Source organism: Lissotriton vulgaris, chromosome 2_1 (genome assembly GCF_964263255.1).
Source record: "Lissotriton vulgaris chromosome 2_1, aLisVul1.2, whole genome shotgun sequence".
NCBI classification, from domain to species: Eukaryota; Metazoa; Chordata; class Amphibia; order Caudata; family Salamandridae; genus Lissotriton; species Lissotriton vulgaris.
Genome location: NC_141687.1, coordinates 770,022,867 through 770,041,446, shown reverse-complemented (window position 1 = coordinate 770,041,446; position 18,580 = coordinate 770,022,867). Strand labels below are relative to the sequence as shown.

Genomic DNA, 18,580 nt, shown 5'->3' with positions numbered 1-18,580 from the left:
AATCAATGTTCCCCCTATTTCTTTACTTTTGATTCAATTGCGGCACCCACGTTGTTGACGAGATTGTAACCACAGTAACGAAAATGAAAATAAATAATGGGCGACCGCTTTCAGCATGTACTGCCCCTCGCCTCCGCGTCTCTGCACGCAGACAAACCTACCTGGTGGTGTGCTTGCGTGTCCTGCCAGGAGAGGCGAAACTCAGGACAAAAAAGAAAGTGAAAGCGCGCACACCGTAGCAGGAGACCGTGCCTGGGGCCTCTGGCAGCCTGACGGGCGGCAGGAAATATGATTAATGAGCAAGGTATAATGATAAAAGGGACCTGATTAGCACCTCAAAAAGGTCATAGATCAAAGTAGCATGCATTTCATGACTCCGCAATCACTGCATGCAATCTGTGGACTGGGAGAGGTAAACTGGAAGTCAGGAGGAACAAGACATGCAGCCGCGAGACGCGCTCTGTGGTGGGGGAGGGGATGAATGTTGAAGGCGAGCAAGACTGAGAGGCGGATCTGTATACACTGTCCCTTCAAGGATCATAGGGAGCGTGCAGCCTGAGCGAATGGTAGTCAAAGTTAAAACAAGCTTCTCAGCAGTGGCCGCAGGCTGCCAGTGGGAGGGAACGAGCGAGCATATGGCGAGCGGCGGGGGAGTCTGGTGCGAGGCGCGGGGGGGGATTGAGCACACAAAATAGGCTTGCAGACGGCGTTAGACGGAAGGAAGAGAGGGGAAGGGGAGGAGAAATGCGACACGGCGGGAGGGGGCGGAGCGGGTAAAGAAAGACGGACGTGCACGCGCACGCGCTTTTAAGGTCAATGCGCATGCGCATAAGCTCAATGCGCATGCGCATTGACCTTAAAAGTCACGGGCACTGCAAGGAATCGCCACGATTCCTTGCAGTGTGGATAAAGAGTGGATAACTCGCAATACTCTCGCCTTGCTCGATGCGCATGCGCATCGACAGGCGAGACCTAAAAACGATGAAAGGAATTCATGAATTAATCTCAGCCCCTGGAGATCACTCTGAACTGCATCCACTTCTGCATTTTAGACCCACTATGCCCAGGGGAGTACAGTGATACACAGCAATGACATCTTTTGAATGTTTGTTTTGTAATGAAAGATAGTAACTCCGTGAATATAACTCTCATTTATCTATTCATTAATGAAAGTCGGAATTCACCATTCTGCATGGTAGCTCAATATTCATTATGAAAAAAAACTAATTTCTTGTATGTTAAACTGTGGTTTTGTCATTTCTTGGTGCTGCAGATAAAAAAGTAAAGACACACAATTGATGGACAGAATGCAGAACAAATCAAAACATTCACCCCCAGTCAAGAGATCTGGGTTAAATCCATCATTCTTTTGCTCACCATGCCACCCCGGTTTAGACCTGGCCATATGCAAATCAGTTTTTACCCAATGCCTCCTGGTAATAGACCAGCCCGAACTGCCAAGCCAGGTCCTCCCTGGACCGGAAACAAGCATCATAGAACCGGTTTCGGGGTTAAACCCCACATCAGCCAGGATAGCTTGAATCCAGTGGCACAGTGAGCCCGGGACCCACGTCTGGGCAAACCCGGTGCACTTAGGGCGAGAAAACAAAAGACACACAATGATGGATGGAATGCAGAACAAATCCTATCACCCTACACACCTGACCACTGACATAATGTTGATGCATACAATATCGAAAATAGAAAAATATTGGAAATTAAATAAATATTGACTTCCTATATTTAACTTGTAAAACTACATATAACTAAAACACAAATATCACTGATAAAAATATACATTTTTACCTATATCGAAAACAAAAATATTGTTACAATATTATCAACAAAATAATTTATCATTAATAAATTCATACAAAATACTTTTTAAATAAAACAATTATTTCTTATAACTTATATACTCATTTAAGTTAAATACAAAAATATATTACATCAGCAAAAACTTTACCAGTCACCAAAACAAATATATAACTAAAATAATAACACAACCTCCAAAATAATTAACTACAAACAGCAGCCTAAATATTAATATATTAATATATATATATATGAAATAGGCACTTGCCCTTATCGAATTGTAAAATATTGTGTCAACGTTTTTTAACTCGGAAAATGCACATGCACTTTAAAAAAGCGAAACTGTTCTAATGAGAGATACCGTTATGTGTTACCTCTTTTAATGTGGAACAGTTGTAATTATTCCCTTATGAATGAATTGGGAAGCGGGGATATGAATTTTTGCATTCATTTTACATCATTGTAAATATGTTAAAATGGCCGCTGTATTTGCACTAACAGTCTGTCTTGCTATGAGTCCCTCTACTGTTTCCACCACCGTGTACATGCATGAAAGGGAGGGCTTTGACAACGCAAAAACATCGTGATCAAGGGAGCTTGACTCCCGAAACGCGTTGATGGAATTGCTTAAATAAAGAAGCCTATGAAACTATGCTCGTGAGTGCCTGGATGTTTTCAGCGAAAAGCTAATGGAACTGGAATCTCATTTTATATATATATATATATATATATATATATATATATATATATATATATATATATATATATATATATATATATATATATATATATATATATGATATATATATATATATATATATATTTATATATATATATATACACTAGCAGCCGGTCCCAACGTTGTCCGGGTATGAATTGCTGCCGGCCAGTAGTATATTGTTTTGTAGGATTTCGTTTTGATAGCATTTCTTATCTGTGACAGGCCTGTGAAACGCTCCGATTCACAGTGCACTGCTGATGCACTTAAGAGTGCGCGTTCAGTAGTGTGTGAACTCGAGTTTCCCTACTTTATTTTTCCTTGCAATATTATATAGCGCGAACTGGACAACATGGCATGAGCACAATTTACATTACAGAAGAACACATTCATTTGTGGTAGGCACGGGGAGACAAAGCAATTTGCCTGGAATCACAGGATGTTGAGCTGATGCCGAGATTCGAATGTAGCTCCGCAGCTCTAAAGTTCGCAATTCTAGAACTTTTGGCGGGAGGTGTGTCTGAAAGTGTATGTCGGTGCTGGCCATCAATGAGAGAGACCTGTGCATTTTTCAAATGGGTGGTGAAAAAATATGAGTATGTTGCTGGAGATGTGGGCCGCCGTGCCACCAATGTACTTACCGGGGGAGGGTAAACACCCATTATTCCGCATTCTTTCCGCATACCATCACTCCGCATACTTTCATTACGAAAGTACCATGACTCCACAATGCTATTATAACGCATGGCATTACATTGAATATGCTTTTACCACGCATACATTTACAGCGAAATTCGTTGTAAATGCATGAATGGTAAAAGCATGTTTTTTTATGTTTGGATAAGGTAAGTATGGGTATAGGGGTATATGTTTTGGGGTACTGAGGTATATGTTTTGGGGTGTTTGGGTATTTTAAGGGTTCAGATATAGTTTTGGGTTATGGGGTACAGGGGTAGTCTTAGGGTTTAGGGATAGGTATGGGTTTTGGGGTACAGGGGTATTTTTAGTGTTCAGGGCTAGGTTTGGGTTTTGGGGTATAAGGGTATTTTTAGGGTTCAGGGGTAGGTTTGGGTTACAGGGGTATTTTAAGGGTTCAGGGCTAGCTTTGGGTTTTGGGGTACAGAGGTATTTTAGGGTTCAGGGGTAGGTTTGGGTTTTGGGGCACAGGGGTATTTTAGGGTTCAGGGGTAGGTTTGGGTTTTGGGGTACAGGGTTAGTTTTAGGGTTCAGGCCTAGGTTTGGGTTTTGGGGTACATGGGTATTTTTAGGGTTCAGAGGTAGGTTTGGGTTTTGGGGTACAGGGGTACAGGGGTATTTTAAGGGTTCAGGGCTAGGTTTGGGTTTTGGGGTACAGGGGTATTTTAGGGTTCAGGGGTAGGTTTGGGGTACAGTGGTATTTTTAGGGTTCAGGGCTAGGTTTCGGTTTTGGGGTACAGGGGTATTTTTAGTGTTCTGGGGTAAGTTTGGGATTTGAGGTACAGGGGTATTTATAGGGTTCAGGGCTAGGTTTGGGTTTTGGGGTACAGGGGTATTTTTAGGGTTTAGGGATAGGTTTGGGTTTTGGGGTACAGGGTATATTTATAGGGTTAAGATGTGTTAGTGTTTAAGGGTGTTGGGGTATTTTTAAGGAGTAAGGGTGGGTTTTGGGGTATAAGGGTATTTTTAGGGTTCAGGGGTAGGTTTGGGTTACAGGGGTACTTTAAGGGTTCAGGGCTAGGTTTGGGTTTTGGGGTACAGGGGTATTTTTAGGGTTCATGGCTAGGTTTGGGTTTTGGGGTACAGGGGTATTTTAGGGTTCAGCGGTAGGTTTGGTTTGGGGTACAGGGTTATTTTTAGGGTTCAGGGCTAGGTTTGCGTTTTGGGGTACAGGGGTATTTTTAGGGTTAAGGGGTAGCTTTGGGTTTTGGGGTAAAGGGGTATTCTCAGGGTTCAGGGGTAGGTTTGGGTTTTGGGGTACAGTGGTATTTTTCGGGTTCAGGGCTAGGTTTGGGTTTTGGGGTACAGGGGTATTTTTAGGGTTCAGGGGTAGGTTTGGGTTTTGAGGTACAGGGGTATTTATAGGGTTCAGGGCTAAGTTTGGGTTTTGGGGTACAGGGGTATTTTTAGGGTTTAGCGATAGGTTTGGGTTTTGGGGTACAGGGTATATTTATAGGGTTAAGATGGGTTAGTGTTTAAGGGTGTTGGGATATTTTAAGGAGTAAGGGTGGGTTATGATTATGGGGTGCAGGGGTATTTAAAGGGAGCGGGGTGGGATTAGCACACAATATGAGACATGGCATGAAGGGCAGAACGTACCACACGCCCCCAGCGTTTGTCACGCCCCCAGCAGACGCCCACAGCACAGCGCAGACACGCCCACAAGGGATTACTTTGCTGGCACGGTTCTTTTACCTTTTAAATGTATATGGTGGGAGTCTGCATAGCCTATGTCCTTCTGCTGCAACTGCCCTTTCCAACACTGTATTGGGTGTTGTGATTGGTGCTGTGGTTCCTGAGATTACCCGCCTCAAAGGTTTGGGCTCTCTCTTTATTATATTAACTAGCAGCCCGCCCCGGCTTTGCCCGGGGCAGAAGGGGGCTGGGGGCAGCATTTTAAGCCTCTGTGCACCCCCCCCCCCACATTGCCCAGTCCGCATCCCTCCCGCCTCCCGCCCCGACATTGGCCATACCGCCTCCCGCCTTGAGCCTTGGGCCTTGAGCCTCCCGCCCGTCGCCCCCCTCCCCGACATTCGGCATAGAGCCTACCGCCTCCCGCCTCCCGCCTCGCGCCTTGAGCCTCCCGCCCGCCTCGGCTTTGTAACCCCCCCAGGTCCCGACTTACCTCTTCCACCGCTCCTCCCTACGCTGGAGTGTTTACCTCTCCACTGCTTGTCAGCTACCTCATCCGCTGCTCCTCCCGAGTCCCCGCGCTGCCACTGCTCCTCCGCTTCTTGCCGCTCCGCAGCTCCTCCGGGCGCTCATGTTCTCCCCTCTTCCTGTTGCTGGTGAACTCCACTCCTCCCCTCACGCAGACGCTCCTCCCGGCGCTCATGTCCTTGCTCTTCCTGTTGCTCGTGAACGACGCTACTCCCCTCACGCATACGTCGCGGCCGGCGCTACTTGCAAGGGACTACTTTATTTTTATTTCTAAATATTTTAAACAACGTTTATTTTTTATTTTTATGTAGCCTATGTCCTTCTGCTTGCCCTGAGGTTTTCTAAGATGTCTTGGGTGTTCAGATTGGTGGTGTAGTTTTCGAGTTTACCTGGCTCAAAGGTGCAAGTTCTCTCTTTATAATAGTAGTATAGATATATATATATATATATATATATGAATACTCCATCCTACTCCAACAAAGAAGAAGGCACGTACTCGAAGATGTCAGGTATGGCTTTCTTTATTGATTCAGGTCTCATACGACCCCATGGCTAGAGAGACGCGTTTCGACTTCACAGAAGCCTTTATCAATCACATATATGTATACGCAGCTCTGTGGCGCTTACTGGAGGTACATGGTGGACTTGTTGGCCCCCACGGACCCTCAGGATTGAAGAGGAATTAATTCCCCAACTTAAAAAGCGCCACAGGGCGTGTTTGCACATATGTCAGCTCAGGCCCCGCCCCCTCCCTTCACCACTGTGCAAACCTGCCCCGTGGCGCGTTTTAAGTTGGGAGATTAACTCCCCTTGAATCCTGAGGGTCCCTGGGGTGCAACTAGCCCACCATGTACCTCCATTAAGCGCCACAGAGCTGTATTGCAGAATGGTGTAAAAAGGGTCGTGGCCTCAGAACACATCTCTGCAACGCAGCTCCCTGGTGCATAATGGAGGCTCCTGGTGGGCTAGTTGGCCCCCAAGGACCCCCAGTATTCAAGGGGAATTATTTCCCCATCTACAAACGCGCCAGGGGCCGCATTTGCAGAGTGTTGCAGCGTGATGTCGGTCTTTTAAAAACATTTTCTTAACAAGGGTGGCTGTGTGGCCCCCCTTCTTTTCCTAATGCAATGGCCCTGGGGACCCCACCCCCCTGGGCCTGACCCCTTTTTTATTTATTTTTTATAAAAAGTGGAAGGGGGCCGCGTGGCCCTCCTCCCGAGGCCACAATTGGCCCTGGGGTCCCCAATCCCCCCACGGTCCCGCCGGCTCCCCTCGTCCTGCGGGAGCCGGCATTACTTTTCCACATAAGGAGCTGCTAAAATGCAGCTCAACATGTGGAAAAGCAATCTGCTTTCGTATTTGGAAAGAGAGCAGCTTTCCTGCTCTCTCTTCCAAATACCAAAGCGGAGTTTGCTATGGCAGCTCCCGCCCTGCCATAGCAAACTGCAGTGTCCCCGGGGGTGGGCACCTCGGGACACTGCAGGAGCTGGCCCTGGGGGGGAGGTCGATCCCCAGGTCCATGACAGGGCTCTAGAAGGGGGTCCGCGCGGCCCCCTCCCAACAGGTGGTGTTCCCTGGGGCTGGGGGGTCCATTACAATTTGCATACCTAGTGCCCTGAGGAGGTGGCTGTCCCCGAGGTGAGTGGGGAGGCTCACGCCCCCCCTACACAGGTTAGTTTTTTTTTTATAAACCACAAGCCCCGGGGGTGGCGGTCACCGGGCCTGCGGGGGGGCCGTGAGCCCTCACAAATATTTTTGGAAAGCTCCAGGGGTGGCGGTGCCCGGGGCTGGGGGGACCTTTGATCCCCCAACGCATTTATTTTCGAAGCCCCATGGGGTGGGGGCCCCGGGGCTGGAGGGCTGTGAGTCCCCCTGCACATATTTTTAGAAAGCCCCAGGGGTTGGCGGTCCCCGGGGCTGGGGGGCTCAATTACAATAAAAATATTGCCCCTGGGACTTGGCCCACCTGGGGGCTAAATATTAACGAAGCGCACGAGCCCGCGCTTCGTTTTTTTTTTATATTCGGCCGGATGCCGGTTTTTAAAAAACACATTTTTTTGGGCCCTGGGTGTCCTTGTGGGACCCCTAAGCAGGCCTAGGGTATCAGGGTGTTTCTACCCTGCCCCCTTTTTGCGTTTTGCACATTTGTTTTGATGATTTCTTGTGCCTCGGTTCTACAGAGGCACAAGATGGCTGCCAACACTTCCTGGTTTGGAGTGTTGCCAGCCAATGAGCATGCAGCTCGTGATCGGGAGGGTCCGCGGATCCTCCGCGGCCATAGATATCAAAACTTTTAAAATTTAGATTTTCTCACCAAATACTGAATGGATTTACACCATTTAACAAAAAGGGATCATTCTGAACCAAGGGCAGCCTTTTTGCCAAATTTGGTGTAATTCCGTTCAGCAGTTCGGACTGTAGCCGTGTCTAAAGTTTCCCATGGAAAATTGCATGGGAGAAACACGTTTTGGGGTCCCCCTTTTTTCTCGGCCCCCGCTTGCCGAATAACCCTTTAACTTTCAGGATAGGAGCGGACCGGAGCGGGCAATACGTTTTGAAAATTTCACGAAGATTCGTCAACCGGCGCCAAAGTTACTGGGAATAGAATGTTGCGAATTTCCTATGAAAAATAGGCCCTAACTATAACTACATTCTGACGACTGCCAGTAGGTAATACATATATATATATATCTATCAAACTATATATCGTACATATAAAATAAAATCTAAATTTGCGTTTACCATAGAATGACTGAACTAAGAAAACATTTCCAACTATAACTAAACCAATCAATAAAATAAAACTATAAGCAACTTTAACCAATAAAAACAAACAAACAATTAGTGCTACTAAATAAAGGCACACTAATTGATACAACTAAATACTTCAAAAATGACGAACACTGCAAGACGAGGAAACTCTAACAGATTTTCTATCCAGACCATCAATGAAGAAATATATGCATCTCAACGACTACCTAACCAAGTTGCTGATTAGGATGGCGGTCGGACTTTAGTCCGACCCCCACCCTTTCGCTAATGGGACCGCCCAACAGGCTGTTGGTGGTCCCGTCAGAGGCATTTCAATGCGACCGCCACCACGGCGGTCGCAATGCCTATGTTTTGCATTGCGGTGGGTGCTGTGCGGTGGGTCCCAGTGCAAAAAGGAGACACTTAACATATCCCTGCACTACTTGGCAGGCACACAAAACCCACAGCTGAGGGCCAGGGGAGAAGGGGGGGGGGGGGGGGGGGGGGCACTACAGAACCCCAAAGTCCCTTTCCGCTTGATTTTTCATGGCAGGTTAACCTCCATGAAAAGGCACGCAGAAAGGGACAATGTAATGCCTATGGCAGTGCCTGGCAGGCACCACCCCCATTGCCGGGAATACAACTCTCTCCGCTGCACCGGCGGGCTCAAAGAGTCCGTCGGATGCATGGCGGTCAGCCTTTCCGACCGCCAACCATCCGCCCGCCATTGTAATATGGCGAGCTGAGAACATGAGTACGATGGCGGCAGGATTGCCACTGTCGGAATGTCGGTGGCAGTCCCACAGTCATCGCAATTAGCCCCCAAGTAAGTAAAACTTATATTTAAACGAAAACTTAATTGTTATTAAACTTAAAAACATAAAACAGCACCTAATTATTAAAACACTCTCCAACTTCTATCTCTTTACGTACACGTCCTAAAAGACAAACATGTGACTTGAAAAAGGCCAGAAAATGACAACAATCGCAAGCCAGAAAAAATATATAAAAAGGTAAGTATTCATAAATTAATAAAAATCTATAAACTCACACAAATAGCGAGCAAAAATTAACCTTATGACCTCAACCTCTCCAAGCTACCAACAAATTAACATTTAAAATGAAACTGTCTTTTTTCATTCAACAGAAAAGCTGTGAAACTATGTGAAACATCTAAACAGAACCTACATGTAAGTATACAAAATAGAAGTACTTGCATATTTTTACATGTAAATAACAAATTTACTAACTTTACAATATTATATATATTTGTACTATTATACTACTTTCAGATTCATTGACAGAAGCTGAAAGCATATCACTTCACAGAAAGGAAAGCAGTTACAAATTCACATGGGCTACACATACAGCTAAGAAAGTGCATCACCAGAAACTATAAACTGGAAATGTACTAAATATTATTCTAATGCATGCTATGGAAGGGCAACTAATAAAATATGATGATGTTGTAATTTATGTAGGGGAGCCCCCCCACCCTCCTTATATGGCAGAAAATGAAGTAAGGGAGACATTGCAGTATATAAGAGAGGCAAGCAATATTTCCCAGGAACCCTTAAGCAATGTCCTTAAAGATATATTACCTAAAGTCCTCAAACACATAACAGGCCAACAACCACCTCTCCTCACTTCAAAATGTTTAATTGCAAAAACTAAAAATGATATGACAACCTAAATAATGAAAAATAATCCTAATATTCTCTACAGCAGACAACTTACTTAAACTTAGCCAATGTGAAATGCGCATGATGGATGGGACCTTTAGAATGTGTCCCAAACCATTACGTAGATATACACCATTCATGGTGAATATCAAAACACAAATATCCCTTTTGCATAGGCCCTACTACCAAATAAACAAAGCAGCACTACCCCAAAAAAATAATCACAGACTTTGAACAAACCATGATTCAAACCATTCTAAAGATTTACCCTCACACAGCCATACAAGGCTGTTACTATCATTTCAATCCATGTATATGGAGACACTTCCAAAAATCTGCACTAAGTGTAGAATATCCTACGGTCAATTTACCTTAGAAATAAAAGCAAATGATATCACTAGCCTAAGGCCCTGTCACAGAGGAAGCCACCCACTACAATTCACAAATAGAAAGCCCTTTCTACCAACAAAATGAAGACATACTTAGCCCCCTAATGGCTTCTTTCGAAGACACTTTGCTTGTCAGACTCTGGACACAGACCCCAAATAAAATTTCAAATACCATGGTGGAATGTCTATGACAGCACCTTGGCGTAGGAAGCCACATCATACAACGCAGTGGGAGGATGGCACAATACTTTCCAATCTACTCTAGGCAGAACCTAACCTATACTATACAAATTTATAGAAGCATTACAAAAAGAGCAAGGCTATCAACATGTAAGAATGGAGCAATCTATTAGTCAAATTGGCCCTAGACTTCGCAAACAAACTAAAATATTGTATGGCATTCTACAATTTAAAGTCAAACTCTTCATAAATAGCAAATGAGTGCATTACTTAGAAATTATAGCCAAAAGCATACTATTAAATAAATAGTAACATAACAAAGTCCTCAAAAATTATAACACATTCTAATCCAACATACCTAATCTTTTTTTAATTTTGAATAATAAATATGATATGTTATTACTGCAGTCAAAACATTCATTTTAAATTCCAATGCTTATAAAGACTGATAAAATAAAACAAAATATAATTATTTTTCAAAAATCGTAACCGTCACCAACAAAGAAAGTAAAAAACAAACTCAATCCACCGTGTAAATTCATTGCAACACGTAAACCAAGCAATTCCACTTAATAATCATATAATATTTAAACAAACAATATAGCTGTAGCTGCAGATCTTTCTCTGTATTGACATAATAAAACATAGTAATCCTCCAAAAATAAGAATAATATTGTCCATAAAGGCCCCCCAAAAATGTAAAATTAATCGAATCCAACATAAATCCCTTCAAGCAAACCAAAGTATCTAGGAATCATAAAAAAGCTGAAAAAGTGTCTTTAAAAAGCCATTCCCAATCCAATCTAAACCAATTTGGGGAAAGTGCTGGACCCTTCAGGGGTAACATTTACTAGTGCCACTCCAATCCAACCATATTGGGGGAAGGTGTTGGAAACGAAAGGGGTGACATTTACTATTCCCACTCCAAGAAAAACAAATTTGGGGAAGGCACTGGACACTAAAAGAGTGACATTTACTATTCCAACTACAATCAAATCCAAGTTGGGGAAGGCGTTAGACACTAAAGGGGTGATATTTACTATTCCCACTCAAATCTACACCAATTTGGGGTAAGTGTTGGATACTAAAGTGGTAACGTTTTTCTATTGCCACTGCAAGTCAACCATATTGGTGGAAGGTGTTGGACACTGACGGGGTGACATTTACTATTTCCAAATCCAACCTAAACTAATTTGGGGAAGGTGTTGGACACTAAAGGAGTGATATTTACTAATCCCACTCCAATCTAAACAAATTTGGGGGAGGCGTTGGACACTACAATATCTTCCTGTCTGTTGGATAAAGGCTTCAAGCATCCACCTAAACAGAATTTTTAAATGTTTCAACCAGGGCACCTCCTAATGAGGACTGACCCCTATTATACTGTTTGAAAAAAATAAATCAATGATGTGACTTGCTGAACGAGCGGGGAGTGTAACCAGCTGGGATAAAGGAAGTGAAGAAATAGTATCTACTAAGGTAGCTAGCTACTAGCCTATCAGTGGGATTGTCGAAATGAAGAGTAAAATCCCCTTGCAGGGTAAAGTTGGCAAATTTTACTGAAGTTGAGCCTGTGCATAATCTAGAGATTTAACAAAATCACTGTCGTAGCCCAGAGGGTTATAAATCTAAGCGCTGTAAACTGAACCAAGTCTAAGAGGTGAAATCCCAGACTCTCAGCTTCCAGGAGCTCAGGCAACTCAAAGGTGGAAATTTGTAGTATCTGCTTAAAAGCAACCCCCCCCCCCCACTACCCTTCTCCTGAGTCCGGTCTAAATATAACGGAGATTAACTATCAGGGATCTTAAAAGTAACATTGGGATCAGCAGAGTCGCAATGCCAGGTCTCCGTCAAAAAAAGCACATCCAGTTCTAGCCCACTCAAAAGATCAAAGATATTCAGTGCATATTTATACAAACAACTGACATTAATTAGCATGGCCAATGTCTCTTATCTGACTAATCCTCAATCCTGCATCCACCACCTGCTTGAGACATCCCTCTGCTGACTGCAGATTATATTTCTTGACAGAGAGCGCAGTATGACAACAAAAACAAGCAACCTCACCCAGGCAAGACCCCACCTCCAACTTCACAGGCAAAGCAATGGCAGCCTGAGTGCTACCACCCCCTGTGCCGAATACCTAATGCGATGTGACCCAGCTATAATCCCAGGCTTGCCTTCAACATGCCAGCAGCGTGCCCACTGTGCTCAACTGTGCGACTGTGCTCCTTAAATAAGGAGTATTAATCTGACTCCCCGGATGACTAGAGAGCAGCCTGCCCAAAATGGCACCTCTAGTCAGCTGCGAGGACTAAAAATGGCTGCCTGGCCCTTTAGTGACCTACGCACTGAGAACAGCTGAGGACTACTGTTGCAATGAAAATGTCCCCAAGATACTTGGGTCCCGCCAGCCCCACCACAAAACTTCATCGATCATTTTCCCATAAAACAAGTCCTATGGAGGAGCAATTGCTGTCTAATCTGCTATTTGTGACCAGACTTATAGGGGAAGTTACTTATGACTTCATACTTTCACTATCAATAATTGCATGGATAAATATATCACATCGTGCACTAACACCAAATGTCTTAAATATCTTCCAAACTCTGCACATCACTTCAAAAGTAGAAAATGTTGTGCATTTAGAAAAAAACACAGCTAGATGTAAACATCGTTCAAAGCATGACACCCTTGACTTTGACCAATCTAAAATGCTTTTGCTAATTACAAGTATGTATATTTTACACGAGGATAAATAGAAGCCAAGGTGCTTTTTTGTATCTCTGTTTATATTTTAATAGCCACAAACATATGATGTTATTTTAATTTAAAGAAGTGATTATGAAACTAGAACTTACAAGATTTTTTTTCAATGCGGGCTGCATGCTTAGTCGGGCATTTTTTGACTCTCTCCGGTATCAAAAAATGAATGACAAAGACTCTACCTAATAATTCTGGATGTTCCAACTTGTATTTATACCCATGAAATGTCACAGCATTGGCTCTCAAGTCATACTGATGTAGAGTGGGTGATCTAAGACAAGGACATTTAAAGACAGACCTGTACATATGTTTATATCAAGTACCTTGAATCAGATTGGATAAGATTGCGAAGCATTTTGTCCCACTTGTTCACAAGCACCTGCATTTTCTGTGTCAAAAAATACATATCGGTCTAAAAGATACTGCAATTCAATAGAATATGGTTGCTATATTACAGATCTTAAGTCGAGTACAGACAAGCAAATAATATACATTGCACCATACCTCACACAATGTACCACCTTTTTCTGGTGTTTGGCTACACACCCCTCGGAATAACGGCGAACTGGTGTTAGAACATCGGAATGTTGGGCTTTCCATTGAAGATAATGGAGTGCTCCGGGCTTCTACTGGCCGGTAGAACCCCGGAGCATCAACCTTCCAATGTTTGTTCAAAGTTGTTACTGTGAACAAAGGCCTCACAGAACCCAAGGGGATTTCAACTCCCTCGGGTTCGGTGAAGCCTTTGTTTTACAAATTAGAAAATTCTGCCCTCTAGGGGTGGAATGCTCTAATAGCCTTAGAGCCCTCCGTAGTGAGCTCTACTGGCCATTAAAGGCCTGTCCCTTGTTAAAGGCCCTCGCCGAATGCTATAACAGGCCTATGGCCTATAGAGTCCGCAACAGCTGGCTCTAACGCTATATAATACACTTCCAACAGGCTCAAAGTACAATATGAATTCAGGAAAGGACATTTCATGGCCAAGTCAAAGCAATACCTGCAAGATGTACCGCTTCTGGTGGACTTCTGCAATTCTCAATCGCATGAGATTTGATGGCAGTCTGTACTTGGCCCTCGTGCACAGGGTGGGTCACAACAAATTGTGACTCGTGAATGAGATCAGGACCCTAGGCAAAAAGCAACAGGTATTTTAAAATGTTGAAAAATTCAGCGTGTTCAACAATGTGTGTTCGAGTTTTGGAAAGGTATGGTCTTTAGGTGACCTGTGTGTGCTTTGTCTAAATGTTTATGGGAAATCAATAGCATGGGGGCTTTGTATCTATCGTCACTAGCAATAATTAGCAAATTTCATAAACAGAACGTCGCCATTTTGTAAGGCGGTACAACATTAGAGATGGGCATTTTATTTATGCGCCATGTGCAGATTTCCTCTCAAACCTAATTTGAATGTAATGGAAAAGACGCTATAGGAAGGTATTAATCTGCTTAACATTTTTAAATTCATCATCCAGAGGATTTTTTTAATCTTACATATGCTCAGCAGAGTTACTGGCAAAAACTGTGCATTCTCTTTATTTCATCCTTTCAACATCAAATGGTAAGCAGCAAAAATTGGATCAGACTTCAAAGACGGCTGCGCTCCAAGTCACAGAGCAGCCCCTCCATTTCACATATTGAATTCGAGCAGGATATCAAAGTGCTACCAAAGAACCTCAGGTCCTTACTGAAAAAAAGAGGCTCTAACATCTGTAGAAAGTCAAGTGCGCAGACAAATCACCTCGGGGAGCTGCTCGCATTTATTCTCAGCAGCAAATCTCCAGTCTTTTATTCTCTGGCCCACTGTACCTCCCTGTCTTTCTGCAGCACTAAAGTCCCGAGCAAGCAGGCTTTTGTCTCAGCGACTTCAAAACATTACTCCTGGTTTCATGTTCTCTTGGCTGAGCCAAGCCACCATGAACTCATTCGAGACCTGTGAACTTTAGGAATTTGGCAGTAGAAAGCAATGTCACTTTAGAAGCAAACGTTAACAGTACCTGTTCTCTTCCGGCGTTGAAACACTCTGGCGCTGCCGGAGGAGTCCTGCTGGGCTTCTCATGTCTAGAATGATGTCAAGAAAAGAAAACGCAGTGTTATATCAAGGGTATCATCTGGCCTTGCAACAAGTGATCAAAAACGTCATCTGATTACTATATTTCATCTAGGGAGAACCGCCTTTTGACTAGCAAGTGAATATCCGTGTCGCTATGCATTTAAGTCTTCAACTAAAGAGATGTTTTTGTGCAACGGTGAAATAACCTTGATTTACAATACTACGAAATGCAACAAAATAATTGTACTTAAGCTGAAAGACCTTTTTGAAGCTTCATTTGAGTATTTAGAGAGGTGCTTAAAAAGCCTTGCAGAGAATGCATATATAAAATTAACTCGCCGATTTTTGCATGAATTATAACAGCAAAGTCCCTTTTACGGGTAAGGCGCACTTTTCCTTGTTGCTCCACAGAGCACCTTTAAGCAGGTGCGCTGGGTGCAAACAGGGAAAGTGTGCCCTATTAGGGAGAATGCACTGCCCTCAGAGAAGCTGAGATCTCGCGTTGCTCCCAGGGCAACACATTTGAGAGAAATACGGGTAGCTGTTTAAAAACTGCTCTGAGTTTCTCTGTGCAAGCAGAACTCGCCTGCACTTTCAAAAGGTAACAGAGATCACCTTGCAGGTTGGTGCATGGGATCCCATTTTTACCCTCCAGAGGGTTGTCCTCACTGACAGTGCACCACCATTTTGTGGCGCACTTTCAGTGTGCCTCCTAAGGACATGTTTGCCTCTGGCGCACGTCTGTAATATGGCACGGGCACACCCTCATTCAAATGAAGGAACACCCTTTCTTCATAGTGCTGGCACTACATGTGGATCCGCACTATTTCTATTACAGAAGGTGCTGCACGAGCGTCTGCAGCCCCTTTTGTAATACCAAAGTGCTCCTGGGGCACACAAAGCAGGTGCAAGTGCCCATTGCACCCTCAGGGCACTTCTATAATTCGACCAAGGTGTCATGGTCCCAGAATAAATGTAACATTGAATATGGACAATATCAAATGTTATTTTCTTGTCTTAACATGCAATAACAGTTTTGAGCCTTTCAATGTTTTAATGATTATTAGTGGAGAAGCACTCCTTACTGTTTGGTACTTTTTAGCTTACATTTATTTCTGGAATCTTTTTTCTTTAATTTACAAGCTTGCGACAGAGGTGGCACTCTTGTCCTCGCCCCGTGCTTTAGCAAATGAACTCCCGAACTTGTATGGACTGGCCACTCAACCTCTGTGCACTGTTACTATATGTGAAGAATATTCACAACCCTTTTTGTCTGCTCAAAACAAAAGAATTTTACCGTTATTCAATTTTAAGCGTAAACATTTATTCAGCTTTTGGCAAACATAACATCTGTTTTTGATTAAGAAATCATCAACTCAGTAAATCAATAGCATTTCCATTAAATTCACATTTTAAACATATTTTCATTTCCTGAGATAATAACAGAATGTGGCAAGCTGAATGTAGCCCGATGCATTTCGAGTCTTGAGAGACTATTCCTCAGGGGCCTGAAACGAAACATATGCATACTATGAGTAAAACATTATATTATAACAGTGCACAGAGGTTGAGTGGCCAGTCCTTTCAATGTTTTAGTCAAAATTCAATACGTAGGGGCCTATTCACAAACTGCACTTTGTAGTACTATTTTGATTTTCACAAATTATGTGCAGATCCATATGTCTCCAATTGTCCAATCTTTTTCTATACGGAGATGTCCTCCCCGACTGTGGAGTGTATGCAAATGTAAGTGTATATTTTAGTGGTTCATTTGGGAGGGACAGGGAGAAGTGACTGGAAAATGGAGAATTGTTGCAACTAAAATGGAGGGGTTTAACGAGGATTACAGAAGGGTTAAGGGAAGATTAGAGAGAGGATTATCCAATCCAAGCCAATCCAACCCAAGGAATTTCTTAAACGCATGGCTACCCAATGGGCTTCCCAGAGCTAATGGGTTTTCCCAGTTCTTGTGCATCATTTTCTTAAGTATACAGATGTGTCTTGAGTTGTGTCCTGAATATGAGTAGGTTCTTATTCAGCATGAGAGTTAGGGGTAAGGTGTTCCATAGTTTGGGGGATGAATATGGAAAGCAGCGTCCCCCACTCTTGGCTTTCTCCACTGTGGAAATGGAGAGTAAGATGAGATTTCTGGATCTTAGCTCTCTTCTAGGGCGGTACGGGCAGATCAGATGATGTAGGGTTTACATTCCCTTTTTTGTGCATTGCAGGATGGACCATGCAAAGAACTTTAAATTGAATCCACATTTGTATCGGCAGCCAATGTAACAAAACTAGTGGAGGACAGGTAGTCTGATATTTATGGATGCCCAAAAGAATCCAGGCCGCAGCATTTTGGATCACTTGGAGTATTTTTATGTCTGCTTGCGCATTCCCAGATAAGCAGGGTTCCCATAGTCAAGGTGGAACAATACCAGGCCTTATACCACCACTCTCCATACAGGTACTGGCAGCCAACCGAGCTACTTTCTGAGGGTTCTTAGTAGAACACTTTCTAGACCGAACCGCCATTGTAAGTTTGCTATCCAGCATAATACCCAAGCTTTTTACTTCTGATTGGGGGAGAGGGGCGATCTCCAAGAGAGGCGGGCCAGCTGAGTTTATTCAATAACAAAGGATTGTTGCCAACTGCCAAACCTCTGTTTTGTCGCCATTTAACTTTAAGCAGCTGGCAGCCATCCAGCCTACAACTTGCTTTAGGCAGGTGTTAAGTTGTTGCCATATTACTCCTGTATTGGGAGTGAATGAGACAATAATCTGTGTGTCGTCAGCATATGACACAATTGAAAAACCCAATGAGCAGATGATGTCTGACAATGGACAAACATAAAGATTAAAAAGTGTGGGACTCTTTGAGGATCCCTGGGGGACTCCACATTTTAGTCGATGGGCATCAGAAAGGATCTGCTCTTTGCTAACTTGGAAACTTCTGCTGTTCAAGAAGGACAAGAGCAATTTTAGTGCACTCCCGTGATTTCCGGCGCTTCCAATCTACACAGTAAAATTGTGGAATGATATGCACATAGCCACAAATTAACAATCCCACTTGCGACTACCAAAAAGGATCCAAAACAGTTCTTAAGTAATCCTGCCCAGAGCTGGAATAAGTCCAGCACCACCCATGGCCCTCACAGGCACTGCAATACCCTACCAAAGAAAATAATGGCGTAGGGACTAAAATTAGATAAAGCCCCATAGGAAATAATGCTAATTAAAATTATTTAAAATAGGTCAAAATATAAATAATTCTCATTTATTTTTTGAAAAATCAAGCTTATTTTATATTCTATTGTAACATATTTTAATAACATTTTAGAATTTAAAAATTAAGGTGACATGAATTGTTATTTATTT

At 43.3% G+C, this 18,580-nt stretch overlaps 1 protein-coding gene across 1 annotated transcript in view; it reads right to left on the bottom strand.

The window, feature by feature from the left end:
• The window catches only part of MYO3B (myosin IIIB), a 1,488,954-nt gene that overhangs the window by 185,513 nt on the left and 1,284,861 nt on the right, over positions 1-18,580 (bottom strand). Inside the window, exons 24-25 of the mRNA XM_086956107.1 lie at positions 15,153-15,216; positions 14,156-14,285 (exon numbers count right to left, since the gene is read on the bottom strand). Of these exons, the coding sequence (XP_086812233.1) occupies positions 14,156-14,285; positions 15,153-15,216 (194 nt within the window). The remainder of the gene's footprint in view (positions 1-14,155; positions 14,286-15,152; positions 15,217-18,580) is intronic.